The sequence below is a fragment of the Anopheles arabiensis genome, chromosome 2 (genome assembly GCF_016920715.1).
Source record: "Anopheles arabiensis isolate DONGOLA chromosome 2, AaraD3, whole genome shotgun sequence".
NCBI lineage: Eukaryota > Metazoa > Arthropoda > Insecta > Diptera > Culicidae > Anopheles > Anopheles arabiensis.
In genome coordinates this window covers 104,841,367-104,868,380 of record NC_053517.1, presented here as the reverse complement: position 1 = coordinate 104,868,380, position 27,014 = coordinate 104,841,367, and the positions used below count along the sequence as shown (strand labels likewise).

Sequence of the window (27,014 nt, the reverse complement as noted above, 5' to 3'; positions counted from 1 at the left end):
CCAAAATGTTGTATAAAAAGGTATAAATCAATTGATTTATTCTTTCATTTCCTCCCATACTAAAAGAGGATAAACATCCAGTGGTGCAGGCGCTGCCTTATGTTCTCACAGGCAAAACGAAAACAGCATCAACGTGTGTCACATCTAATGCAAATCAGTTGCGAACATGATGCTTGATTTCCTGTGCTGTTCGCAAACAATTGCACTGATTGTTACGAAGAGATGGACAGAGAGAAAGAGAGAAAGAGAGGTAGCCAACTCCGTGCACTGGCCCCTACCAGCGCACCCGTTTTGAAGGTCGATTAACGATTGCTATAACTTGCTATAACGCTCGCTCTGCCCCATTTAATGGCAACTGTTTGAGGGATGCGAGTTGGCAAAGTTGTTTGCTTTTTTTGCGGTCTTATCGTGTGTATGATGCAATTGGGTATATTGCAAGATAAGAGTAGTAATGTGCAGGCAAATAAAAATAAAAATAGATTTTTTTTTTTCATTGGTCGAGCTGGTGGAATGGTTGGCTCCATCGTTATCAAACTGGCGGTTTGTTTGTGAGGAAAAGAATATCACCAAATGGATGTTGGGGTTTCCCCTATTGTTGGTACACGCTTTGTCGCACTGTGAGCGATTGGGACGAAATGTGTTAAGTAGTTGACCTTTTATTTATTTTCCTGTTTTTGCAATTACTCCAACAGCCCACACTGTACGACGCTCCATTGCAGTTTTCTGTTCATGTATTAATTTAATTTGTTTTAATTACAGCACACACACAACATCCCACATCCGCCGCGCGTACCCCCCACGGGGGAGCATCCGAGTGAGTGTGTCGCCGGCCAGACAAACCTTCCTTTGGCTCGCGTGAGGCTCAGGTCCAGGGGGAAGGTTGACAAAGTTCAATTGGCCACCGAAACACAGACGTGTACGACGGACGTGTCCGTCTGGCCGATTGACGTATGTGTGTGTGTGTGTGTGTGTGTTTCGCACACGACAGGGTCTTATGAATGTTATGGGTGCCTTTTAGTGGAACAGCAGCAGCAGCAGCAGCAGCAAAAATAGTGCAACGTCAACTGTGCGCCGGTTTCGGTGCGTGTGTGTTAGCGTGGTTTATTCGAGCTTCCGGCAATAGTTGAGCCAGCCATACTCCCCTCGCCCTCCTGGGGAACCACGGTGTCGATGAGCGGGTGCCATTTTTAAATCAAGTGAGTTTTTCTGTATGTTGATGATGATGAATCAAACGTAGCTTTCTGCTAACTGCTTCACTACTGAATTAGATGTAGAGCACATACTACATAGAGGGAGCTAGAGTGAGAGAGAGCAAGAGAGGCTGCTGGTGTACATAGTTTACTAATCATTTTAAAGTAGTTTCAATAACACCCAGTTCTCTTAGTGTTTGTATATTGCTACTCAGAATTATGCTTTCTTACCTTACCTGTTTACTTACCATTTTCTTGTTTAATGTACACAAAATCCTTCTCATCACATACACACCCACACACACAGTTATTTCACATTTTATTAGTATGGAAACATTATACATTTACAGGGTTTCTCACGATTTATTGGTTGGTTCCCATCAATTTTTGGTGGGTTCCCATGTTTGTTTGGTGCGTTCCCACGATTTTTTGGTCGTTTCCCAGAATTTTTTGGTGCAATTGTATTGATGTCCAATCGGAAAATACCAATAAATTATGGGAACGAACCAAAAATCTATGGGATACGACCAAAAAATCGTGAGAACGCACCAAAAAATCATGGGAACTGACCAATAAATCGTGGGAAACCCTGTATTTTACAGTACTACACAGTACAACATTAAAGCCTTTCTTTTGTTGATGGTTGCTGATGGATACACGATATGATGATGGGTTTCTTTTTGTTTTTGTTTGTTTTTACCGGGTTTGAAACCTTGTCTGATGCATGCCTCTCTACCCCCATCCAACGTGGCGGTTTTTGTTTGTAATCCTACGATTCTTTGCCCTGGTTGTATTTTTTTCTTTCCCTGTTCTTTCTTGGCCCTGTTTTACCCTCTGTGGCGCTGTTTTTCGTAAAATATGAGACTTAATCAACTTTTATGATGCGTGATTGCAGGATACTAAGGTGCTTTTACACGATTGAAATGGTTTATTGAAGAGTGCTTCAAGGTTTTCTTGCTAAAACATAAGTCAATTATAAAGGGTTGATTCTCAACCTTGCGGGCAACAGCAGTTGAGTAAAGAGATGTACAACGAATTTAATTGCCTACTTCTGGAAGAACAATACGTATCAACTGTTGCAACAAAGGTTGTTTCCAATCCTATTGAATGCTCTTGCATCAAATTCGTGCATTAAAGATTATAAAAATAGAAGCAATTATTCGAAGGAAGCTTGCCTGATGAATTGATCAATTTAATTGCAATTAAAACCATTCCTTTCGATGAACATCTAGGCGAAGCTACAACTGCATTGTGGCCTTAAACTGTTGCTGTAGTGCTCGGAACTTATCGTTAACTCTAATTATATCTCAATTTCTCTTTCAATACGGCCTAGATGCAATAGAACGGCAACAATTGCTATCTAAAGGTCTTAATTAAGCGATCGGTCAAAAGAGCACGTGAACTCAGCATAATATACAGAGTTTCCGAAGTCTGTTTCGAATGTAAAAAATATTATTCATCGCATCCCAGATGTTTTTTAACAGCTGTCTATAGGTTTACAGGGTTTCCAAGTTACTTTTAAATGTGTACATAACTATTCATCGCATTCAAGATGTTTTTCAACAGCTTTCAAATAGTATATTAGCTTCAAAATGAAATATCAGTTTTTACACATGATTTTCAACACATAGCAAGGAACTGTCAAACTCAATCCAGCTTGAGCCGTGTTGAAAATCATGCTGAAGAAATGAAAAGTTATTGTGATGGAAATGCAATGTCAGATGGATGTGGAACAACATTTTGCATGCGGTGAATAACAATGTTTACATTCGAAATTGACTCGGAAAACCCTGTAATAGAGCATTAGATATTCCAAATAAAAGGATACTTTATTCTTCAACTACTAACATCAAGTTCTTCATTGAAAACATATCTTTAACATATTTTTTTATCATTTCTTGCAAGAATCTTAACGTCATCGTAGAAACTCATTGTGAAAAAATCTGTATCAGGGAGTTAAGCTGTAGTATTAAAGCATTTTCCACCAGTAGTTCCCTTAAAACCTTTCCAAAACCTTTCAATCATGTAAAAACTCCCCAGCCTTGCATCTTGATTGCTTTCCATTCGTTTGGACTTAGATAGCCTTACAACACACGCACTACATATTTCACAAAAAATTATTCAAAATCTTTTTACTGCTGCCTGGCGGGAGTTGTTGCGGGCGCTACCATTAAAATGCATCCACGCAATGTGATAAGATATGGCCGTCACTTCACACAGTTGAAGGGTAGTGATACACAATTCTATACTTGTTTTGTGGGTGCAAGATGTGTCCTATACATCAACAACAAGCAAAACGAAGCTCTACTCCCTAAAAGGCCATTAAATTTTGTTTGTTAAAATGTGTGTTTTTTGAAGTGTTGTTTTGGTGTTCCAATTGTTTTTTTTCCCCTAAGTGTGCTTTACTTTTCTGTTGTTCTACACGTATCCACTGGACTCGAGCTTTAAGGCCGCCTCGTACGTCGGTAGACCGGTGTTGTCGATGATTTGGCTCATGTCTAGCCGCACCAAACCGTTCTCGTTCAGCAAACTGCCCGGCGATCCGGACGACGATGGCGATGGACCCGTGGCGGCGGGTTGGACCGGCGCTACGGCCGTATCGGTGTTGCCGTTCCTGTCCCCGGCTCCCGGTTGTAAGTAACTATCGAGCTGATTGCAACACTGATTGGACGTGCTTGGACACTGATGGATGATGTCGCCGGTCACGGGAGCAGCGTCACCATGAATCCCCACCGAACAATCGATAATGATGTTATTATTTGCACTGTTTGCTGCACCGAAGAAGCTGCTGCTCCGTCTGCTTACCGTGCTGGCTAATGATTGTTGTGGTGGTGGCGCGGTGGTGGATAAATTCGATGCAGCTGGAGAGCTTTGCGTTTCATTAGCCGCACTATTGCTGCTGGCGTTGTTGTTCATCGTATCGAACCGGCCGGAGGGGCCGGTCGAAGACGACGCTACCATCTGCATTGTTGTCCGCATGTCAATGTCAACCGTGTCCACCGTCTGGCCGGTACCGCCATCATCGGTGACATTGTTTCGATTGACAACGTCGCTGGCTGGAGTCTCATAATCGACTAGGAGTGTCTCGTTACGCGTCCGTTCGATTGGGAGGTTCCGTCGGTGGCTGCGACGATGGGTCCGTCGTTCCAGCGCTGGCGAGCCGGTCGCTACAAAGTAACCACAATTACGACAGTAAATTGGCGGGCCGGCAATGGAACCTTCGCCACCGCCGCTGGTGGCCACCACCGCGGGACAGTTGCAGCTCGTTCGATGGTGATCGCCCTCCTCGCTCCAGTCGGGTTCGACGACGCTGCGGCAGAACGTCGGTTCATCCGGATCATCGCTGTAAGGGCGGCGCACGATAGACGCTACCGATACGTCACCGTTCCCGGGCGGCCGGGATGTCTTCGGCAGCAGAAGCGGTGTCGCACCGTCCGCACAGACCGATTGTTTATCACACTCGTGTAGCTCATGGTTGGAGCAGCGGCGAGAGGACGACTGCCCAACGTCCTCCTCCTCCTCCTGTGTGTGGTGTGTGTCGTCGGCAGGGAGCGCATCGTAGGTGCGCTTGCGGCGCGATGCCAGCAGCTCGTCCTGTGCGACCACCGTATCGTACGAGGGCGGTGGACCGTTCGGGTACGGTGTGTACTGGTAATGATGTTGCTGCTGCTGCTGCTGATGATAATGCTGCTGCTGATGGTACGATGGATACTGTGCATGATGGTGGCCGGTGGTATGATTTATTGCGCTCGCGCTGGCGGTGATCATAGTCGGGAGCGACTGATAGTCGCCGGCCGTGCTGCTGCTGCCGTCCATAAAAAAGTCACCCGACGACGTCCCGTTCGGCGGTGGATCGTAGCACTGTGGTGGCGGGGAGGGGGGGGGGAAGATGAAAAGAGCAAGTAAAAAGGAGCTGAGTGAGATTCTTAATCTTTTTGCACGATGACACACTCGGTGAGAGCTACCCGAGAAAAAGGACAATAAAAGGGCGCCAACTTCAACAACTTTGTCTTCGCTTCTGCACCCACCAGCTGCTGCACTTAATGAAGAGTGTAAGGTGCAGCGTAGCGTAGATGCACCTTTCACCTCAATCTAACCCCCCCCCCCTCGCCCCGTCCTACATCGGCAAGGTGCACAAAGGAAGGTGCCAAATGACAGGGCGTTAAAAAGCAGGCGAAGGCAACCATCCAATGTAAGAGGCGGAAAGTAACCAACGGCTGGCGGTGCGGCGGTTTGGTGTGTTTGCGGACAGTTTCTGTGATGCACATAAATTAATTAAACTACTTTTTTCTTTTTTTTGTGTACTTGGAACGACTCTCTGTTACGCTCCTCGCTTAGTGGGAAGGGGTTCTTAAGACGCGCGCTTAATGAAATACACCGGGACACTTGTCGTAAACAGGGCAATTAATTTTCATTACCCTCTCTCTCTTTGCTCTCGCCCTCTTATGCTGTTTGGAGGGATGATTTTTGTCTTTTTTTGGGGTTGCAAGAAAAAGAGAGTAAGAGATCTCGTTTGAGGACAAGAAACTAACCGCCAGAAGCTATGCGTCGTCTTAACTTCCTTGATTAAGATTATTCGATTACTTGATTGAACATTTAACCTACTGGCTGCTTCCTCCTTCCCTACCCATTGACGTGTGCCGTGTGTGTGTGTGTGTGTGTATTTGTGTGCTTCGATGGCAGTGATTTGTGTGCCGTTTCGTTGTTTGGAACTGTTTGGATTTATCGTCCATTTCGATCGAAATCGCTTCGAAGAAGGGGAGGAGGGCCTTTTCCTGGTTTACAGGGTTTGCCAGGAGTTCTCATAGCTGTGGGACACTTTATTGGCTCCTTCTTACGTGAAATGAATTTAATGTAATGGGAATTGGACTCTACAGCACCCTTTTTGGAGAAATCCAATAAGAATTTTCTAATGTGTCTGACCGGTGAGTCTGGTCCAATTTCCAACCAAGGAAGTTCACTTCCCATAAGAAAAAATCAAGGAAGTGTCCCACAACTATGAGAACCCCTGGAAACCCCTGTATGGTTCTTATATTTACTTTGGCTGCATGTTAAAACTGGGCTGCCTTCTTTTCAGGTGTGTGGTAGCGCTTTAATGGAAAGGGAAAAAGGGATAACACACTGGTACGGTTTCGTGTGAAAAGGAAATTCCGCTCGCAAAATGAATCAATTCCAAGGAATGTTTCTTTGTTTTTTCTCCCCCGCGTTAATTGTATGCAACGTTAATTTTCTTTGATTTAAATAATGATGTATTTTGTTCTGTTTTATGTCCCTTTTTGTGCCGAGTACCTCCATTTCGTGCTTGTGCTTTCTTAGTTTCCCTTTTTTATGCGATTTTAAATAGCTATTTTAGTTTTCGCTTTACCTCGCATACTCAATCAAAAGCACACTTAACTGTTCGGTTACATCACGCCCATCGTTTATAATGAATCGGGTCGGGTGCCTCCGTGTGGTAGAAAACTTTTCCCTTTTCCAGGAACACAGCGCTCTCGCCGTCACAAAAGGCCAAGGGCAAACAACGACTGCTTAGTTCCCTTTGCCCGAAGCGTCTAAAGGAGGGTGGAGTTATGGGGCCGGGTAATGTAATCATCTGCAATTTTGTATCGATTTTTACACAATCAAACACACACACCTACACGCGCAGTTTGCACCCTTTTCAAGTCTTTTGATCGAAAGGAAAGCTTTCTTCCATTCTACTTTCTTGAATCTGTTCAAAAAGGGAGCAATCGGTTCCCCTTTCTCCATTGCCATTTTGCCATTTACCCGGGAGGGGGGTAGGGAGAAGCTTGGGATGTTCGATTCGGGCCTGCAGTGGCGATTATAAATGTTTAATGGATCCTAAAATATCACGCGCGCGCGATGCTGACCCAGTTAACCGCACGGTTTCTGGCCGGTAGACGTGGTGGTAGCCGGCATGTCGGAGACCGTCCATCTAGCGATTGATTTTATTCGATTCTGACTGACGTCGACTCTATTGCAACTACGGCGGGGGAAAAAGCGAAGCGCAAATTGGCACTTTGGACAGTTTTTTCTGTAGCGTATTTTCACTTTTAAATAGAACCTCACGACCTCAGATTGTTCGTTGCTAGTGAGCGATTACTACTACCCAGAAAACCCCTTTGCTAGTTGCTACGCACCTGTTCCACGCTATAGATTTCCATGTTGGTGTCCGCGTCGAGCCACTGCTGGCGGTAGAGAGAGTTGGAGCGCTTCTTTATGTTCCGATGGCAGCAGTAGCAGACGAAGCACACCACCGTGATGACCACCGATAGCATCGCTCTGGAAAGAGGAATTGGAGAAAACGAAAAAAGAAAAGCAAGATGCTTTAAAATGTGGCGTGATTTGATGGCGCCGCTTAAGTGATGACGTAATATATCCTGGTCACGGCACCGGCATCGTTCTTTCGGGGCGCGCAGTGACGCTTTATTTAGAAACCATTCTATCGACATTTACTGTGGAATAAAGACTCCTTTAAACTGGTAGAATGAAAAGCTCTTAAAATTTACTTCACTTGCTGTCGAAAGCTGCTTTAGAAATGGTCATAAAAATTGCAAGAAATCAATAAAGTGACACAACAAAAAAGAGGGATAAGATGCTCCTTGGGGGCGCAGTGAGGCAGATGGGGAAAACGATCAAGAAGCACAACTTTCCAGTGCTGGTAGTGTGAATAAAATAAAGTTTACAGCCGCGATAAGGATTTGTACCGTGAATCGTATCACCATTTTGCTTTTTGAGCCTTTTATCGGGACCTTTTTGGATGTTTTCTAGCTCCAAACCGAGCCGAACAAAGAGTAACAAAAAAAGGCGCTTTAAAAGGCGCATAATCCACAATCGTAGCAAGAATGTAGAAGAAAAAAAATGGCCACTGATGACCTCTTTTTTTTCGCAGTGCGACTTGGCGCGTAATAAACCCTCTTCTCCACCCTCTCACTCCCCGAGAAGAGCGGTCGTTTGTGGTATGTTTACGATTCGAAAAGCTCTAATCTTTACGAGTATTGTAACTGTGTAAACATGTCACCGCAATTGCAAATGATGCGTTTATCGGTTTTCCTGGGTGGTGTGGGTGGTATGTGTGTGTGTGTGCGTATTCTGTCACGAACTGACAAAAATGGTCTAGCATTCTTATTGCTGTGCACCGCTAAGAATGTCGCAAGGTCGGGCACAAAAATGTACACAAGGTGAGTTTTATTATTTGTCACGACAATAACCAACCACCGTACACCCGGCTGCCATCGCCATAGAGAACGTGCTGATGATAGACCCTGTTGTATGGTAATGGTAGGAAAATGTACAATACATTTCTTTATGATTGTTTTGCAACTATGAATGGATTGCCATTGTGTGTGTGCCCGTGTTGCTATTTGTGGCTGAAACAACGGGTTGTGTTTAGCATTATTTTGCATTCCGTCTTGTTCAGTTGGCTTACTTTGAAAAGGGTTTGATGCTTCAAATAATAGAATGATTCTATGTGTTGTCTTGTTTGCTTAAAAGTATATTTTTGTATAGGTTTTTATCCTTAAAAACAAGTAGAATCTGCTCTAAAAAAATTGAAGTAAACCATCAGGCCTTTCCAGCAGCTTACTGGTTTGATTATGACGACAGGCAAATAACAATTATTTTTGCTATGAAACATGAATAAACCGCACTGCGAAGCAGATGGAGCTGGCGTAGTATAATCTAAACTGCAGCATAAATTCATTACTGTTTGTGACAGGTAATAAGATTTTATTGTTTTCCCCTGTTTGCTCTAGGACAAACCAGCGGCTGTAGCAGGAAGCGCTTTTTTTCATTTCGTTCGTTGCATTATATTGCTGTGAATGAGGTTCTGGCAGGATGGAAATGAATCGCTTCTTGCATTGTGAAATATAAAACAATGTTTTCAGAAATGAAATGTTTATTTTCCTGTTGCTGTTTTGAATTTTTATCTAGCAACATAGTATTGTAATTCGTATCGTGTTGTGTTTAACACAGTTTAACAAATGTCTGTCCCGTGTCTCTCCGACTCAACGATTCCAACTCAAGTCCTCCAGAAAGGAAAGGAAAGTGCTTTGTAAAGACCGCTGTCCAAACAATCTCACTATCGCTTTCCGCTCGCTTTTGTACGGTGCAAATAGTGCAGAACTAATCCGAAAGCGGAAGAACCACCCTCTCCTGTTAAGCGATACTTAGCAAAACAATTTTCGGTCAATCACACTCCAGCGCACTTGCGAATGGTGTGTTTCCTTGTTTTAATTTCTTTGCACGGTCAGTTTCGCTATTAACTTCTTTTTTCCTCTTTTTTCTGAAATAGCAATTGATTTCGGTGTTGGGTCATTCGTGAAGAGAAGGACATAAAGAAAAGGTAAAATGGAACACCAAAAAGCGCACAAACTTGTTGCAGAAACTTGGTTTTGAAGGGTTTTGTTAAGCGAAAAAAAAACAAAACTGCGGTACAACATAATCCCTGCGACGCGGAAAGAGTGGACATAATTTCCTTGCTGTTGTGTTTATGTTCAAAGCTTCTCGTTGGATTGCTTTGATAAAATTGGTTAACAAATTTGTAACAGTAAAGTTAGCTGGTTGAAGTGATGCAGCGTTCATGGCAGATAGTAAAAAAAAGGAAAGAAAAAAGGACACTAAATGATCTTCCCACAAGACAGGCCAATGTCAAATGCAGAAGTATAACCTTGAGGCTTGTTTTCCATTTTCCCTGTCCCTGGTGGTGGTAGTTGCTAGTGGAATTTCGAACCCTTGAAAGAACCACACCTTCCCATTGGAAGGAATTTAAAAGCAAGCAAAAGAGAAGGAGCAGCTTTACTAGAAATAGCCAAAAATAGCCCTCAAAAACAAAACACCACTACTATACACACTTACACACAAGAAAATGTCGATTGCGTTGAAATAACTTCATTCGCTTTTTTGCGCCTCACTAGACGCTAAGCCGTTTTGGGGAAAGCTCTTCTCTTGTGAAGCCGTCCGAGATCCTTCTAATCGGAGGGTGCAAACACAACAATAAAAAACTTCCTCCAACTTGCACCAAAAGTTTTCAAAAACTTTTATTTTACAAGCGTGTCAAAGCTTTTACTTTCACTGCGGGTACGAGGGCACGGTCTCTTTGTTTGCTTGCGGGCAAAGCGTTTTAAAATTTGCACGAGACACGATACTTAATTGATTGAGGGAAACATTACAAAACACTGGGGAAAATGTGTTTGGTTTTTTTTATCATATCTGCGAGCATTTTATGGTGAGCTGTTGGCTTGTTTTTACCTGACTTATTTTGTTTAATTTTTATTAAATCTTTTTATATTGTATTCGTCTCTACTGACTTTATGTTTTTTAGCTTGTTGTTTATGTTCCTTTCGTATAAGAAATTAGCTTTTTTGATTTATTTTCTTATTTGATTTGTTTTATTTGCTTTTGTTTTAGTGTTCTGTTGTATGCCTGTTTTAATATGATTTCATTTCTCTGTGTCTATTTGTATATGTTGCAAAATATGATTTTGTTGTTGTGTTAATTTACATTATTATCTTTTTGGCTTTTACGTTTTTAGCTTTTCTCATGTGCTTCTTTTCATTCTTTTAATTTATTGAAAACTTGAAGCGAAGATATACTTCCAAATAATATACATAAATCATCGTTTGTGCTTATCCAGCTTATACAAACAACGATTAATACGCCTTCCTTCTACAGAACACCGTTCCTTCTCGCAGCAAAACTTCCAGCCACCGCTCCTCGCACTCTCTCTCGTTTGCTCTTTGTAAATGGAAGATAAATCACCTAATTGATAGCAAACGATCGGATAAACGCCCCAGCGCCAAAGCGGAAAGCAAATCGTTCGTGTGCAAACACACTAGTTCAATTATGTCTAATCGAATCGTTCGTGATTATCGTGTCGTGTCGCAGCCCCTGTGTCGACCTGTGCCGGCTGCAAGCAGAAGAAGCTGGTTTAATCCTTTCCTCCTTCCCTCTCTACCAGACCAAACACAGCGAGTGAGTTTGAAAAAGTGTTTGTGACGTGAAAATAAGTGGCAAAGTCTCTCTCTCTCTCTCTCTCTCTCTCTCTCTCTCTCTCTCTCTCTCTCTCTCTCTCTTGCTCTCGTACGGTACCTGGCTAGAGAGAGGTAGAGGTTGGTGCATTCCGTGTTTTCTAATTTTCATTTATTTCTTTCAAACCGACATGCTTGGCTCGTGTGACTTTTTGCTTCGCCTGTTCTCGGCAACTCTCTATAAACGAAGAGATTTTACCGCGACGTTATCACTTCCGGGTGGGGGCAGGACACTGCACTAAATGAGAACGATTTTCGATTAGTTTTTTTTGTTCTCCTTCACCAATGATTGCAATATTTTCGTAATTCCTTTTGGCAATCTGCTTTTTTTCACTCTATAGTAAGAATCTCAATTCGAATCTTTAGAAGAAAAAACGGTGGCAGGACAGAAAAAAATCCTTTTCAGAAAATTCATGCTTGAAGGTGGAGCAATCCTCTTTTACCCCCACCCTCGACAACAAACTGCATACATCCGGGAGCGGGAGCGTTTTATCGGCCGGCGCTAGCCATAGGAGGCAAAACATAAACTTCAACCACCACCCGTTTTCCCACTCATCACCTGCTTGCACTTATGGGCGATGAGTTGGGCGCTGGCAAGGCCACCGCCTGGGTGTACTTTGCTGCACCCAAAGGTGGTGACCGTGGTGAAATGCCAGGCAAACAGCCCGGGGCAATCGATGCAAACCATAAACCATCGGCCAGCGGGTCGGGTCCCGATGGGCTGGTAGAGAACGGTGCAGGATGTGTTCTATATTTTCCTGTGCCCGCGCAATCCTCCCGCAGGATACGTCCTTGCTTTCTTTCCCCCTGCTACCTGGTGGTGGTTCTTATCTGTACTTCTTCTTTTTTTTACTATTTCCGGGGAGTGAAAATGGGCGGGCGGATGTGAAAAATGTGTCGACCGGTCCTTAGCTAAATTACATGTCAAGAGAGTGTAATTATAAAGTTGCAGAGCGAAATCACTTCCGGTGCCGCTGCCTCGGTGACCTCGGCAAGGCTGGTCGGTCGTTCGGCTATTTTTTTTTGCTTGGACGTGATGTGTGTGTGTGTGAAGGTAAAAAATGAAAATAATACAGCTTTTTTCCAAAAATAATTTCAAATATCATGTGAAGTGTTTGGAAAAGTACTTGGAAAGGGAACATCATCAAAAGAAGGAATATTTTGACATTTTCCCCAAGCGTTTTGAAGAAGAGCTTTTCCCCCCTTCCTTTCCACACGACCCATCGGCAACACCGGCAAGCTTCTCATTAGTGGTACCAGTTACATTAAGCTGAAATCAGTTGTCGCCTCTACACAACAACTCCTTCCGTGTTGGTGGCGATGGCGTGTCACACCGGCAAGTGGCGGGATTGCGGTCGCACAAACCATCTCATCATCTGGCTGCCGCCTTCCCGCAAGGAATCACTCAAGGATGATGTTGCATTCGCATTATGCAAATGGCGAGTGTGTGCGGCTGGGTGGTGGTGTGCGCGGATGGAATGCACAAAATGATGTCACCAGCAGTCAGCGCCAGCCCAACCGACAATATGCTTCCGATTTGTATAATTGTCAAGCGACGAGATGTCAAAGGCGACACCAGAAGACCAGAAGGACACTGGGAATGGGTGGTTTGATGGCGTGTTAGATAGAGAGCGATAGAGATGGAGCAACGGTTTCCGGTGTTGAATGTGCGAAGGTGACTGCAATTTGCTGCGCTCATTCTGTGCCGTTGTTTTGCTGCTGTTACTTTACACAGGAAAAGAAAAAGCCACAAACACAAAGGTGTAACTGTTTCCTAGCCTCCTCCTCGGTGTGCTGCGATACGTTTGAATATTAAACTGAACAAAACAGGAAGCAGCCGAGACGAAAGCAAGAGGTAATGGGCTCCCCGGGGAGGGCGAAAATCATTACTAGGCCTCTCTTTGAACTTTGGGGCCGTCTGGGAGCGTTGAGGTTCGTCGCCGCGTCTCAGTTGGTGGATTTCGGTGCAAGTATTACATCAACACCTCCCATCATTAGGAAACGAGGCGCTGGTGGTATGCGTTCGATGCTACTGTGTCCTACAATCGGATGGAGGACTCTCATTGTGTGCCGCTGTTGGACAGAGGTATCGTTAATGTTTTTTTTTTTTCGCAAAGGGGAAACAAAACAAACACAAAAAGATCTGTCCTTCCACCGCTTTTTAAGGAGTCGATTGCTTCCGTCCTGTTTCGTGTTTGTCTTCTTCTGGCGATACAAACTGCTGTCAGTTTTTTGGGGTGGGTTTGTGGAGAGGAAAGTGGGAATCGTAAGTGGGAACGTTGATAGCTTTTATCAAAGCTTCGTGGTCGCTGCATCTCGTTGACGTTGATGCATTTCATTTACGGGGGTGCTTGCTGGGACCAACAATGCGATGGGGATGAAGTTGTGTGACAGTTTGGAGGGGGTGGGGACCGAGAAAAACAATTGCGCCTCGGATTAATGGCGCTGTAATGAGGGCCGTCCTGGACAACTTCAAAGTGATGGTTACGAGTCCAAAATGTGTTGAAATTTGTTACAATTTTGAAGGATTGGATACACGAATTTTGTCTATGTCTGTATTGGATAGAAAACAAGCTACTAGTAACTGTGTAAAACTAACTTAATCAGTGAGTAACACGCCTTCATCATAATCAAAATATTCAAAGACGTCAAACGTTTGATTTTAACTATTTGTCTCTCCTTGGATAGAAAGTCATTTGGAGAAAACGCTTCAAATTCTCCTTCAAAATAGAATAAAACGTCATGCAAACCCGTCTAATGCGTGCGTGTGATGCAAGTACTAGTTTTTGGATACCTTTCTGTGCTTATTTACCTATAGTTTTACTACAGTCTGTAGACAATTTTGCAAATTGTATCATTTTGCAAGTTTTAACATTTTTTTATTTATTTTATTGTTTTATTGAAATTGTTTCTTTTTTCATTTACTTTCTTTATATTTACTTTAACTTTACTTTATTTTATCTTCGATTTACGTCTTTTTTTATTGCTGTATCTTAAACTGTTTTCTACCTTTGTTCTTTTTTTTTATTTATTTTTATATTGTCAGCTCCTTTTTCACATTCATTCTTTCTCAACTCGTTGTTATGCTATTTGGGTCTAGGGTTTTTCTTTTTGTTTTTTTCTTCTACAATTTCGTTTTCTATAATCTCCTCTGCGAATAAGGATACTTCTGGTATTAATTTTATCATACACTAATATGACGTCTCGTTTCACTAAATCATGCCTAATAGTATCATCACATCGTAGACATCACGCTTTTGATATTTTTAACCTCGTTCCGCGTTATCATTATGACACCAATACGCAGAGAAAACGTGCCAGAAACCAGCTCAATCGAACGTAATCGAGCAGCGGTAATAACAAACTATGGTTTCCAATCTCATTTTCCTTTCCACAAAACCGCGTGTTCGTTCTCGCCGACCAAAACCGCGTGTTCGCACTCGCGCGAAATGTTGCAATGCATTGCACCTTACCCATGCCTCGCGAACAAAAGCAAAGCCCTATCCTCTCCCCCCCCCCTCCCCGTGCTATCAAGCAAGACGATATTTCATTTCCGTTCTCATCATAATCACATTTATACACATATCTCTATGTTTACTATGCTGCCCCAGGCAGCAATGAATTGGAAATTTTCCGCGCGTACTTTCTTGCCCCTGCGTGTGTCCCGTTCTGTCGTTTCACCGTTCCCGTCTCCCGTGTTTAATGTCTGATTTGCCGCGCCGTTCACGTATAACTTTCTTGTTGTTCAGTGTGTGTGTGTGTGTGTGTGTGTTTGTGTGGCCTTAAAAGAGTGGTCCGGGAAAAGCGCGAGCGCGCGAGAAAACCGTATCATCGTCCCATTAACGCCCAATGGATCGGTTGTTGTGTGGCGATGACGACGACGACCACCATTGTGCCGATGACATGTCAATCTTTCCCATTGCTTGTACCCAGGGAGGAGGGGTGTGGGAAAATGTTCCCCATGGGTTTCTCCCCACTTTCTGCCCTTCAGTGTACGGGAGAAAGGGAACGGGTTTTGGTTATTATCGGGACGTGCTACGAATGATCAAACTCATCTATTACTTTTTTCCGTTCGACTCCCGTTCGCATACGAAAGCACAGGAGGTGGTCGATTGGAAACGAAACCACCGAGCTGAAGATTTTTCTCCTCCCGTAAAAAGGCTTCATCTTCTACACCCCCTCTCTCGATCGAGACTGTTGGGGCGCGTCCGTATGGTAAAATCTGCGCCATTTTCATATCAACTATCAGCGAACTAAACGGGCAACGATTGCAGCGAGCGCGCCGGTAGCAGGTTTATGCTTAAAGTTCACCCATTTTTGGCAACAGCCCGAAGGAGTAAACGGAGATGGGTGGTGACTTGTCAATGGCGGAATTGCCAACGGTTTGCCAAATCCAAATAATCCAGCCCCTGTTCGATTGAACGGCACTAGGAAAAAAAGGGAAATCCATAGAGAGCTTTTTCCAGCGAAAGTGTTGATGGCATCTTACTCCTTTTGTTGTTCATTTACATTCTGTCTGCAAACTTGCCAAACAGTATAGCGTGTGCTGAGCAAATTTGCATACTTCGCGACACGTACGTTCTTAGGTGTAAGGTTTTTTTTGTTTGTGTTTGGCGTTGTTGGTTATTAGAAAAAAAGAACAAGCTCAAACAAGCAAGACAGCTTATCGTTTATGTGTGTGTATGTGCTTTATGTTCCGTCTTTGCGTTGTGATAATCGTTTGAATATCACGCTTTTATTCATTTCTTAAGCAGCAGCAGCTACATTGCACAAATCGTCACATTTTGTAGCAGTAATTTAGATTCTAATCGGCATGATTTATCGCCGTAGCATAGTCGCTAGTTTCGCTTCGGTTCCAACGAACGAAAAGGAGCCACTAACTGTGATACACTGATGCTGATTTATGCTTTACATGTGTAGCACTATTATTTGCACGCAATCGCCAATCAACGATCGCTCAGCGCGCCTGGCAAGCGAGAAGCGCGTGCAAGAATGTAAGACAAACCATAAATCCACGATCACAGCGCGAGCCTTAAAATGAGTCGGTATTCGGAACCGACGTTAAGGGGGGAGCTTGCTGCAAGCCTTTAGCCTAGCTGCCAGCAAAGACACTGCCACACTTTGGACGAAATGTAAATGTTCGCTAATTGGTGAAATTAAAAGTGAATAAATTACTTTAATACCTTACTACACCGGGGTCAAAGGGTGGCCTTTTGCCGCGGTGCTGTTTAAAAGGTTGATTTGCGCGTGAACGCTGTGTTGGGTCGATATTTTATTACCAAATAGAGGGCGCCCATATAGTCTGTGTGTGTGTGTGTGCAAGATATGGAGTGTGCTGGAGTGTAAACAAGAGAGAAGGGTACTGAAGGGAAAGCAAGGGAAGCAGGGATGGGTGTAGTGGTAAAAGTTGATTTCGTTTGATGGAAATCGAGTTAGCGTCGTGTCACGGTGGTTCGGGGTTTGGAGGTGCCTAGGCGTGTGCCATTATTGGGCAGGGTGGTCGGGGTAAGTGAGGTGTGTTTTATAGTAATTTACAACGGACCTTTGGTAAAGTTCCGGACTGTTGTGCAGAGGAATGGCACTGTCTTTTATAAGGGATTGGTATTACAATTATGGGCGTAATAAAACTGATGATTATCGACGTTATCATTTGCTTGTTGTTGGAAGAGGAGTAGTTCTTTAAGCTTATGCTTTTTGCTTTTTTCGTGTCAATTTTGAACAGTAATTTAAGAAAAAACAATGCAAATAATTTAGTAAGAGGGTTCGTCACTTATCATGTTAAAGTCGTTTGAATAAAATGTGGAATTTAACCCTACTAATGATGCAGAATTATGTTCTAACATTTTTACCCGTGAAAAATGTATCAAATACACACTTTGCACTTTAAATAACACATTTGCAAAGCAGTAGTAAAATATACTAATCATTTGTAGTAATAATGTCTAATCGATGAACAAAACTTACCCGCCGAGCATGATGTTCACATTGCCGTGCAGATTCGCCCCGGGGCGCATCGTCTGCAGTCCCTGGTGGTGGCCACCGGTGCGCAGACTGCCCGACCCGCCCGAACCGTGCCCAACGATGACGCCCTGCTCCACGCTCCCGCTCGCCCCACTGTACGAGCTGATGTACGAGATGGTCTGATTGTTGAAGCTGTTGTGCGAACCGACGGCCGATATGACGGCGAGCCGCTTCAAGGACATGCCCGACGAATTCAGCGTTTGCACTTTCGGTTCGATTTCGTCGTCCCGGCCCGGCGTCGTTACCGGCTCGCTACCCCTCGACACATTCCGTTCGGGATAGAGGGAAAAAATGGTGCTGCTCACACTCACTTGTGCTTCACCTATTTCACTTGTGCACTCTGTGCGATCTGCGTTGGTGGGCACTGTCACGGTTGGAAATCATTGCACTTTTCACCAATGTTTCACCAAACGATTGGACAACTGCCTTATGCTTGGCGAGCGTAACACTGTCACTGTCACTGGAGCGAAGTAGAAAGGAAGGAAAATTGAAAAACTATCACCCCAAGACTAACGGGCCTTTTCTGACCTTTCTGCACTTCACGGTACGTGTTGTGGCGTTCCACTTTCACTTAGTACGCCACCTAGCACCGTTTGGCAGCGTAACGAGAAAATCCATCTGCTTCGGATTCGGTCTGCCGTTCGGAGCAGCAAAATGGCATAAAAATGCTAATCACATTCATAGCTCCATTTACGATGCATAATGCACCCGATTGGGCAGCAAAACGGCTAGGCGGCGTTCCTGTTGATTTTATCCGTGTCCGGGCGACACCAAAGAGACACAGTACCGTACCGGACGTGGGGCGAGGGTTACGGTGAATTTATTTGAGGCTAGGTGATAATAGATACGGATCGGAAAACGATTCGTTTAGATGAAAATCTTTCATGCTTTTATGTTAATGTTTGTTGTAGGGTTTAGCAAGTCATTTACTAGGTGCCAATGGGAGAGTGAATTCGTTGGTTAAACACTTATACGCTAGTCACTAAATGCAAAGCAAAACATTGAAGATTATTCTAATTAGAAATTTCAATGTTTATGATTATTTATTATATTTAGAGCTTTTAAATCACTCTTGCTACTCTGAAATCTGACCTCAAACACCTTAAAGTAGAACGGGTTTGCTTCTGTCACATCATATCATTCACAGATTCATTATTCAAACTAATTCTTAACACTGTAGGTTGACCTTTTCCCCAAAATCCAAAAGATTAACTCATAATGCTCCCTCCTATTCCGTTACTTCATGTTTGACAAAATAAAGCACTAATTACGACATCCTTCTGTCAAAATGAACAAATTACGAGCATAAAGCACCCCGTTCTCTACCCAATTTTCGATGCGTCACAAGGCAAAAGTAGCTATCACCCCGAAAATCCTTGACATAAACACCATTTCAAGTGCCAACAACTGGGTAAGAGCTTTTGTTTTGAAGAATGTCGCTACCAAAACCCATTATTTTCTCCCATGATTTTGCCCATTTCGCCCCGTCCCGTGTGTGTAGAAGGTCCCCAAATAGATGGTCACTTTGGAGGTTCCTTCGCTTTTAATGCAGCAAGAAACACTACAGCAAGACTGCTGTATGTCCGGCGTGTGGTCCGGCGGTGATGGTGGGCACTTACCAACGACGCCTTGCCCACAGCGATGCTATCCATCATATCAACCGGGTAGGAAAAATAGAGGTCACACACAGGAAGAAAGCACCCGCACCGCCGGAAGCCGGAAGCATTACGTCGCGGCGCAAGGCGGCCGATGGTTTCGAGAAATTCGGAACATACTACATACCTCGCTATCGATAAGCGGCGCGATTTGTTTGGTTGGCAAAGAGTACACAGTAGCAGTAGTTATACACCGCGGGTCCGTAAAGCTGCCTATAACTCACCGGTGCTGTAGTGTACTGGTTTTAATGCTTAGCTCTTGTTAGAAAAGCAGGTGTGGCACTGGCACGCGAAAAACAGATTAACGCGGAACGACGCGGTTCGTTAGTTGATTGCTGTGGGTGCTCGGTATCAAGACACCACTTTGCCGCTTGGCTGTGCCGCTACAAGCCCTGGCGATTCAGGGCTTTCGGTTGCATTGCACGGTGAAACATTGGTGCAATTAAAATGCAAACTGCTTGATCGGTGGGAAATGAGGTTATTTTAATGATTAAAACATTCCCGAAATGGTTCAATCAAGTAGAGTAGTAACATCCACTTTCCTGCAGATAGACTGAGAAGAATGGGGAGGGGTTCTATCTCTGTCGGTCAAAGTTATTATAACTCAATCAAACTACTTGTACTTCTTTTAAGCTGCTCTGGCAGGAGCTCCAGAGCTCAAATGATATCTCTTTACGCCGAGAATTGTGATGTGAACACTTCCAAGGGGTCTAATTTCATTAAGATCTGGGATTTAGAAGGATTATCCCTGCTTACTTTGGCTTTTTTTTAGGCCTCCAATAATAGCTTACTCGTCTATATCTCACTCATTGCACTTTTGTATTGAAGAAATGGAAAAAAATCAAACTGACAATGCAATCATCGACTCCTCGATAGTGTCGTATTCGACTCCACAAGACACACATACACAAGGCACACTGTCAGGCTCTTTTCATGTCCCGCAAAACCGTTAGAAGTTTGTTGTTTGCTTCGTTTCACTTTCACTCAATCAATTCATCGCCTTCCCAACAGCACCGACACGGATCAATCGAACAGTTTGTATCGATTAGAGGAAGAATAGACTCCTTTCTACACATACGAGATTTGCTGTCGCGGTGGTTTTGTTTTGCAAAGTGTTTGCAAAGAGCAAACAGCAGAAAACTTCCGCTCGCACGACGCTATATGCCCACACGCTGTCTGATCTGTCTTCGGCTCCGCTGGCAGCGTTACCAGCAGCACCACTATCTACGCAATGAAGGACCACACTTCCTTTTGTGTCAGCTCTGCTGCTCCATTGCACTATGATCGGTGGTGATCTGCCCTGGAGGGGTACCATCGGCAACCGCTATTTCCATTTTCCCCCTCTGCTGTTTACTGCCACTTCCACGCTAAAAGCCACAACACCCCGGAACCCGGAGCAAATGTTTGGTCTTGCGCTTTCTTCGGACAACACTAACCACCACCACCACTACCGCCGAATCGATTAAATGGCGCGAAAATGCTTTAATGATGGTGTGTAAGCAGGACCCAGGGCTAATGGTTAATCGCGTGTAGCTCGCTGTCTTACGAGTCTTCGTTTTGCACCTCACTGATGGAAAGACGGCGCGCACTGTCCGAAGCCCAATCAGCTAATGACGAGACGGAAGAGCGGACCGTCTCTTGGACCGACCGAAAAACGGCCAAATGGGGAGAGATGATGGTGGTGGTGGTGGTATAACAGTGAACATTGCTTCCCCGTTCATTCAACTCAGCCATTCAGTTGAAGGAGAAAGCGATGCGATTAAAGGCGCAAAGTCGCGCGGTACCCTCTTTGCCTTGAGCACTGTATAGCGCGGGTGAGCTAAAAGCTAAAAAGAAGCACAAATCAATGACTTCCTCTAATGGAATGGAATTGTCATCGATCGGCATTTGTATGTGTGTTTGTCAGCACTTCCAGTTTACCGGCAATTGACGCAAAGCTCGGTTCGGTTCTTGCATCGGGCCGCCGTGCTCTCCGTCCAGGGCTGGGGAAGGTCAAGTATACCCGCGAGAAAAGGCTCTCGGTAGTATCATCGACGTTGGCGTGTCGCTTCTTCTACTCCAAAGGGACTCCCAGCTCGCGTGTGTGTGTGTTTTTTTTCTCTCTGTTGGATGACGTGTAGTGTGACATTGTCCAATTGCAACGAACCATTGCTACTCAATCCCCGTTGGGATGGCAATCGCTAGCCCCACAACAAACCTTCCAGGGCTTGTCCCATAGTGCACATCTTGTGTTTCTTTTTTTAAGCACCATAACCCCCAATCACGTCACACGGGCTTCCTGAATAAAGTATTAAAATTGAGGCCTCACTAACGCATTTGATAAATTTGTCATTACATACGCGATTGATTGTTATTTTTGTCGCAACGAAAAGCCTTTTGCTTTGGTATTAGATTCACAAAATCACTAAAACTTGCAACACTCTTCTGCACCTTCCAGAGCAACCATATACACTGTTGCTGCACATCCACGCGTGTAAACAATGTACTTTCCACCCAGCAAACGAACGCACCCGCACGTGGTCGCTGTTGTGTCGGAATGGTCGGCAACACCGCACGAGCGCGCACCACGGATTGCACACGAAAAACCGAGCACGAAACCCGACTCTGGGAGAATATTTCTCGCTGTTGTTGTACGGCGCAGCACGCCTGCACGCGACACTTCCTACGAGCCGACTGAAAACACGCTGCTCCCGAGCGCGAGCTCCTGGCGGGAAATACGGTGTGTCTGCGCGTGGCCCGTAGTCGTCCGTGTCTTACCTCCGTCTTACCTTCACACTGTGTCCTTTTCCAGTGGAGCTTCAAGAGCAGCAGTGGAAGGAAAGGAGAGAAGCTTACACCTTTTCGTGCTTTCGACGTCCGACTCTCTACAGCTGTGTTGTGTAAGCTTTCCAGTGCAGCCGTTGTTCGTGAATGGTGAATGCTCTGGGTGCGTTCGGCGGTGGGCAAAAACGTTCACAGCTGACGATGTGTGCAGTGTGTGTGTGTGCGTGTGTTGGAAAAGCTCGTACAAAACTCTAGCCTTTCCCTGTCCTTTTCTGGTCGGGTTTGCTTAGCCGCTGACATTTTGTACCATTATCCTCGGGCGATTTCGGTTCGATGTATCTCACCATCCTTTCTTTTTGGACTGTTGTTGTATTCTTCTTGTCCTTCAGAATGTTTTCCTCCATTTGAATCGTGTTTGCTGTTTCGAGATTGAGTTTTCTTTTCACTTTTCATTTGCTTATCATTTTTCAAATATTATTTTGTCGGATTTTTGGCTATTTCTTTACTTAACTAACTTTCTATAATCGTTCTTCTAAATCGCTCTTCTCAATCGTTATTTTAATTATTGTTTGTTTGTTTTTTCATTATTGCATCTGATTTTGTGTATCTTTTTGATTTTATCTTCTCTGTTTTGTAAGTTAATTGAATCTTTTTATTCATTTTATAGATTTTTTATACACAACACTAACTTTTTTTACTTCATTTTTTTATTTACTCTTGTTTTGCTCTTGTCTGATGTTTGTGTATTGCTCTTGTTTACTTGTTTTTTATTTGTTTCATGAAGTGTCTACTTATGCTTTAAATCATTGTTCTTTTTACTGTTTTGTATAGTTTGTTGTTACATATTTTCATCCTAGCTTATCAGTTTTTCTTTTATGCTTGTTTTTTTGTTCTTTTTTAATATTTATTTTATTTTTTTTTTTGTATTTTGTTACATCATATTCTGAAAGTTTTGAAAACATTTAAACGTGGTTATTGTCTTTTAGTATATAATTAATAACTGATGTTTATTAATAACATTTCAAGACATATTTCTTTTATAATATATTACCACATTAACATTTTTACCATTCACTACCATTTCGTGACCTTCGCAAGAATTTAAAAGTCAGCAAGGCACACAAATAATAAAGTGTTGAATAGACTTACCCTTTCCTCCCCCTCATTTGGCGTTCAATGTTCCGAAACTTGTAACTAAACTGAGCCAAGAGCTTGCCACAAAAGAAACTAGCGAATCACCCTCATCCCTACATAGACAAAAACGGTAAGTGTAGTTTGGAAGAATCGACCGGTGCCGAATGAATGAGAAGGTTTGCGCCTGAAGGCATCGGAAAGGTAGAGCTTTTCACCCGCTTATCCACCCATGGACCATGCCGCGTAGCTTTTCCGACCGTTTCCCGTGATTTGTGTACTGCTCTTCACTTCCGTTTCAAAGTCCTCTTGTTCCCTTTCCCTCTTGCTCCATCTCTCTCTATCTCTCTCTCTCTATCTCACTTCGAAGAAGCTTTACTGCTGCACCTGTATCTATTGGTTGTTCTTTTCCCTGGTTCTTCAACCTTCGGCTAGCTTCTGGTTGCCGTGTGCGCCTAATTTTTCCTCTGCTCATATTGGGTCGTTCCTTTGCGCTTAAAAAGAAAGCTAAATGCGCCAGTGAACATAATGACACCGTGTGCGGGTTGGTGGGTGGTTGAGTTGGCGCTGGGTTGCAAACTATTTACCACCTTTTTGTGGGTGTGTGTCTGTGTTTGCGGGTTGTTAAGGTTAGGGTGTGGGAAAGAACGGGAATCATAAGAGGGAAGTCATGCAGCAGCAGCAGCAAAACAGCAGAGGGATCGGGTTAGGGTGTTATGCTCGTGCCCCGGTTGCTCGAGCCGATGTCGATGCTGTCGAGCGACGCTTTCTTTAGTTGGCCGCTCGGTATCGGTTCGGTTAGTTTGGTGTGATTTTTTGCCCATCATCTTGCCGCGTGCATTGGCGTAGAGCACGTGGTGGTTGCCCGGTGCGTGTACGGAACAGTTTCGAGTGCGTGCAAGTGAGCGTCAGTAAGAGAGAGGGAGAGAGAAGAGAACGATGATTGAGTGTTTTGTGGTAAGGAAAACTATTTCCCCGCAACAATTTGTGTTGAAAATAAAGTTATAAAAAAATAAGTAACTAACAGCTCTTTCACAAAAAATGCAAATAATGCAAACAAGCAGCAAATAAAGTAAGGAACAGCTTTCACAACAGCAACGTACAGCCGTAAATAAATAAAACTAACAAAACCATCTAAATGTCAACCACTTCCGCTACCACTCTCCTGTCCCCTTTTCCCTTTCTCTCCCTGCTATTTGAATAACGGAAGCGAAGTATACCACCGCTAGTGATTAAATAAGTGGAAAACCGAAATAACTGCATGGGCCGCTGCCGGTGGTGGTGCCCTTTTAGTTACTACCCCTGTGTGGCTGGTAAACAATATTGATTGGTTGCGTTAAAAATACACCCTCCCTTCCTCGAAATACCCCCCCCCCACACTTCCTTTTCTCGTACCACACGACCTTTCATTTCCGATAAGTTTTGTGGTAACGATAACTTACGTAATGGCGTCCCGGTTCCTGCTCCTACTGCTGCTGCCCGCCCGTTCGCTTGCTTCTTAATTAGATGAGCTACGGAGCTTCGGTCACGATACGATACGCCCCCGGGGGTGGATGGGCCACACAGTTTTGGACACGTTTTATGCGTCAGTTTGCGGCAAATCATTTGCGGTTTTATTGCGGCCTTCCTTTGTGTGGGTGTGTGTGGTAGAGGAGGACCTCGTGTGGTGAGATCATCGTATAGGGATTTTAATTTTTGTCTGTTGACTTCAATATGCTGTACAGGAAGGGCCAATGGTACGTCCAATATTGGCAATCGATGCGAATGTTATGAGAATTTTAAAATACACTGTCGTCTCGGTTACAGGATGCGGGATGGGCGTGACGCACAGTTTTAGCTTCATGGATTCAGAATTGAGATATTTCTATTCAAATTCCTCGCTATCTATTTCGGATTCAGATCGACTGAGGTTCGGAGTTTTATTTTTGAGCTAGTAATCAGAAAGTTACTGACGTAGATACAGATTACTGTAGATATTATTCCTGAAGATCCTTTTACATGAAGTAGAGTTCTACCTTTCACAACTTAACAGTTTTCCTTTAGATTCTCTATATTTAAAACAGTTAAAGCTAATGAAACAACAAACCTTCATCTGTAACGCATTCAAGAAAGGATTTGCCTTATTTCGGGGCAACGTCTATGATTTGTGCACAATGTAATTAGCTCCAACCCATCCAGCATTCAGCTTCATTTTGATAACCCACATGATCCCCTGCTCCGCCTGAAAGGATACAGTTGAGGCCTTTGCTTTGCTTGTATATCTGGTCGCACGTGTTACGAAATTACGCACGACAACTTAACCCCTGCAAGACGTTTCGGTTTCTCCGCCTGCGTTGCTCCATTCCATTCATTAGCAATTATGTTTAATAATTGTTTTAATGATAGTATCAAAATATCCTTTGCGTAGTATACTATCCAGAAGATATCTTAAAATAGACGCAACAACCGAAAATGCTCCTTGGACATATTACCAAAGGCAAAGCAGCAAGATACGCTGATATCTTCCAATGTCTGACATTTTGAACTCCCTTTACACCAAGGAGACAACGGTCTACGTCATCAATTTTGTCCCCTTTCTCTCCGACTCCAAAAATCCGCAACTTCATCATCAGTATCATCATGATCAGAACGCAGCCGAACAGTACGATGCGATTTCCTCCTAGAACGCAAACATCCGGCGGATCCGTATGGTAAAAATAATCCCCACCCAGATGAATCACGCAGAGCGCAATATTTCGCGGTCATTGAGAATGTAGCGCGGGCCAGAAGAGTGATTCGTGGTTCGTTACTATACGTAAGCGCGCGCGTGTTGTTGAGGTCGGTCGTCCCCGCACGCCATTCCATCCTTTTGGTACTGTTGTACCGTTTCCTATGCTACGGATTTCGGTTTAAATTTCGGTCGGTCGGGTTTGCGCAAAGATATAACGAGCTTTTTCCCTCTTCCGTTGGATGGGAGGTTTGGTTCGGTTTATAACGACGAGACGTCTTTCTGCTTTTGTCAGACCCGACAGGAGGGACGCATCTGTGTGAGGGGGGCATTTCGTAGGATTCCTACATTTCACAACCAGCAATAACAAAAACTGAAAGCGAATATTGCAACCATTCTCTGTGTTTTTTTTCTGTGTGTTGTTCTAGTTGATGTTTTATTTCAAGTACAACCTCCAGTAGTGGCGCGCTAGTACGGTAGTGACTTACGGTGTGGACTAGTTTGCTACTACCACTACCACCACTACTACTACGACGGCTACGACTGTGCTACCTAATTCCAATTCAATTATTTCAGATAGATTGAAATTTCGCAATTCATTTCACCGGGCCTGTGTGACACGGCAAAGATCTGCTTGTGGCGGTATTCTTTTGCTGAGCAAGGTCTCTCGCCCTCCCAAACCCCAGTACCAAACGCTACTACATCCTGAATAGCAAGCTCGCTCGTCCGGGCTGGTTTTGGTTTGCCAGTTGTGGAGAAAGGAAGTTGGTTGGTTTGAAGCACGGGAAGAATATTCGCAAATGCAGTTTTCCAGCTGTGAGAGCAGGTGTAGCAGTGTGTGTGTGTTTTGTGTGCCATGTAGATCAACCTTTCTTTAGAATGCAAATTTCCTCTGTCTTATATGTTGTCTTCCTGTTGGTAAATGAAGCGAATGCCGTAAAAAGCTCGGTTGTAGAATAGGATTAAATCTTTAACTAAATGCATACGTGCTTAAGTTGTCTCTTACAGTTGAATGTATGACAGTTAGGAGTATGTTTTGATTAAAAAAGATTAATATAATACATTTCTGAGTATTTTGTCTGCAATTGAGCTATTTAATAAACCTATTATTTCAATTCTTCTCTTTGCAGGTATTGTAAATCCATGGTTGAGTACAGTTAAAACATGTTGCTCTCTCATGACTACAACAGTAGGGTAAGCGAAACCGTCCGAACCTAAAAAAGAGATCTTTATTAGCGATCATGAAAACACACTAATGCAGCGGCAAAGTAATAAAGTTGTAAAGTAGTTCCCTTTCAATCACTCCCAAAAAAGCTTTCCGTTGCCATTTTTTTTTCTTCTTTAAGTTCATTTTAAAGTCGTGCCCAACTGGTGTTCAGTGCGTCACCTCCCAAACTGGTTAGAAAACTGTCCCTCTAAGTGATTTTACGTAACGTTTTGCGCGGACCTGTGCCACACTTTGGGAAGCTGTGTAGTTCCGTACGAGTAGCTTCCGGCATAACAAAAAAAAACTCCCTCTCCA

The 27,014-nt window shown here is 43.8% G+C and overlaps 2 protein-coding genes across 16 annotated transcripts in view; one reads left to right on the top strand and one right to left on the bottom strand.

The window, feature by feature from the left end:
• Positions 1-27,014, top strand: part of LOC120906224 (probable beta-hexosaminidase fdl) — a 39,785-nt gene that overhangs the window by 4,887 nt on the left and 7,884 nt on the right. For 9 of the 13 annotated variants that reach the window (XM_040317758.1, XM_040317755.1, XM_040317746.1 and 6 more), the window contains 2 exons: positions 760-1,196; positions 26,623-26,686. The exons of 1 other annotated variant lie outside the window; for it this stretch is intronic. In XM_040317758.1, the coding sequence (XP_040173692.1) occupies positions 26,657-26,686 (30 nt within the window). In that variant the 5' untranslated portion in view covers positions 760-1,196; positions 26,623-26,656. The remainder of the gene's footprint in view (positions 1-759; positions 1,197-26,622; positions 26,687-27,014) is intronic. 3 more of the 13 variants (XM_040317783.1, XM_040317792.1, XM_040317799.1) reach the window with 3 other exon arrangements.
• On the bottom strand, positions 2,900-21,654 carry LOC120906270. 3 transcript variants are annotated; one of them, XM_040317818.1, is made up of 4 exons: positions 21,231-21,654; positions 17,180-17,696; positions 7,328-7,469; positions 2,900-5,051 (listed from the first exon to the last, which is right to left on the bottom strand). In XM_040317818.1, exons 2-4 carry the CDS (start codon positions 17,416-17,418, stop codon positions 3,609-3,611), a joined length of 1,824 nt encoding a protein of 607 aa, XP_040173752.1. In that variant the 5' UTR covers positions 17,419-17,696; positions 21,231-21,654; the 3' UTR covers positions 2,900-3,608. The 3 variants fall into 3 exon arrangements, with proteins under 3 accessions (XP_040173752.1, XP_040173760.1, XP_040173768.1); XM_040317826.1 differs by having other exon boundaries at positions 21,322-21,654; XM_040317834.1 differs by having other exon boundaries at positions 21,402-21,654.

Excerpts from the sequence above, each read along its gene's own strand:
- LOC120906270 (XM_040317818.1), bottom strand. The coding sequence starts at position 17,418 with ATGTCCTTGAAGCGGCTCGCCGTCATATCGGCCGTCGGTTCGCACAAC. Across the intron at positions 7,470-17,179 it reads GTGAACATCATGCTCGGCGG|AGCGATGCTATCGGTGGTCA; the intron begins GTAAGTTTTGTT and ends TCCTCTTTCCAG. Across the intron at positions 5,052-7,327 it reads AAATCTATAGCGTGGAACAG|TGCTACGATCCACCGCCGAA; the intron begins GTGCGTAGCAAC and ends CCGCCACCACAG.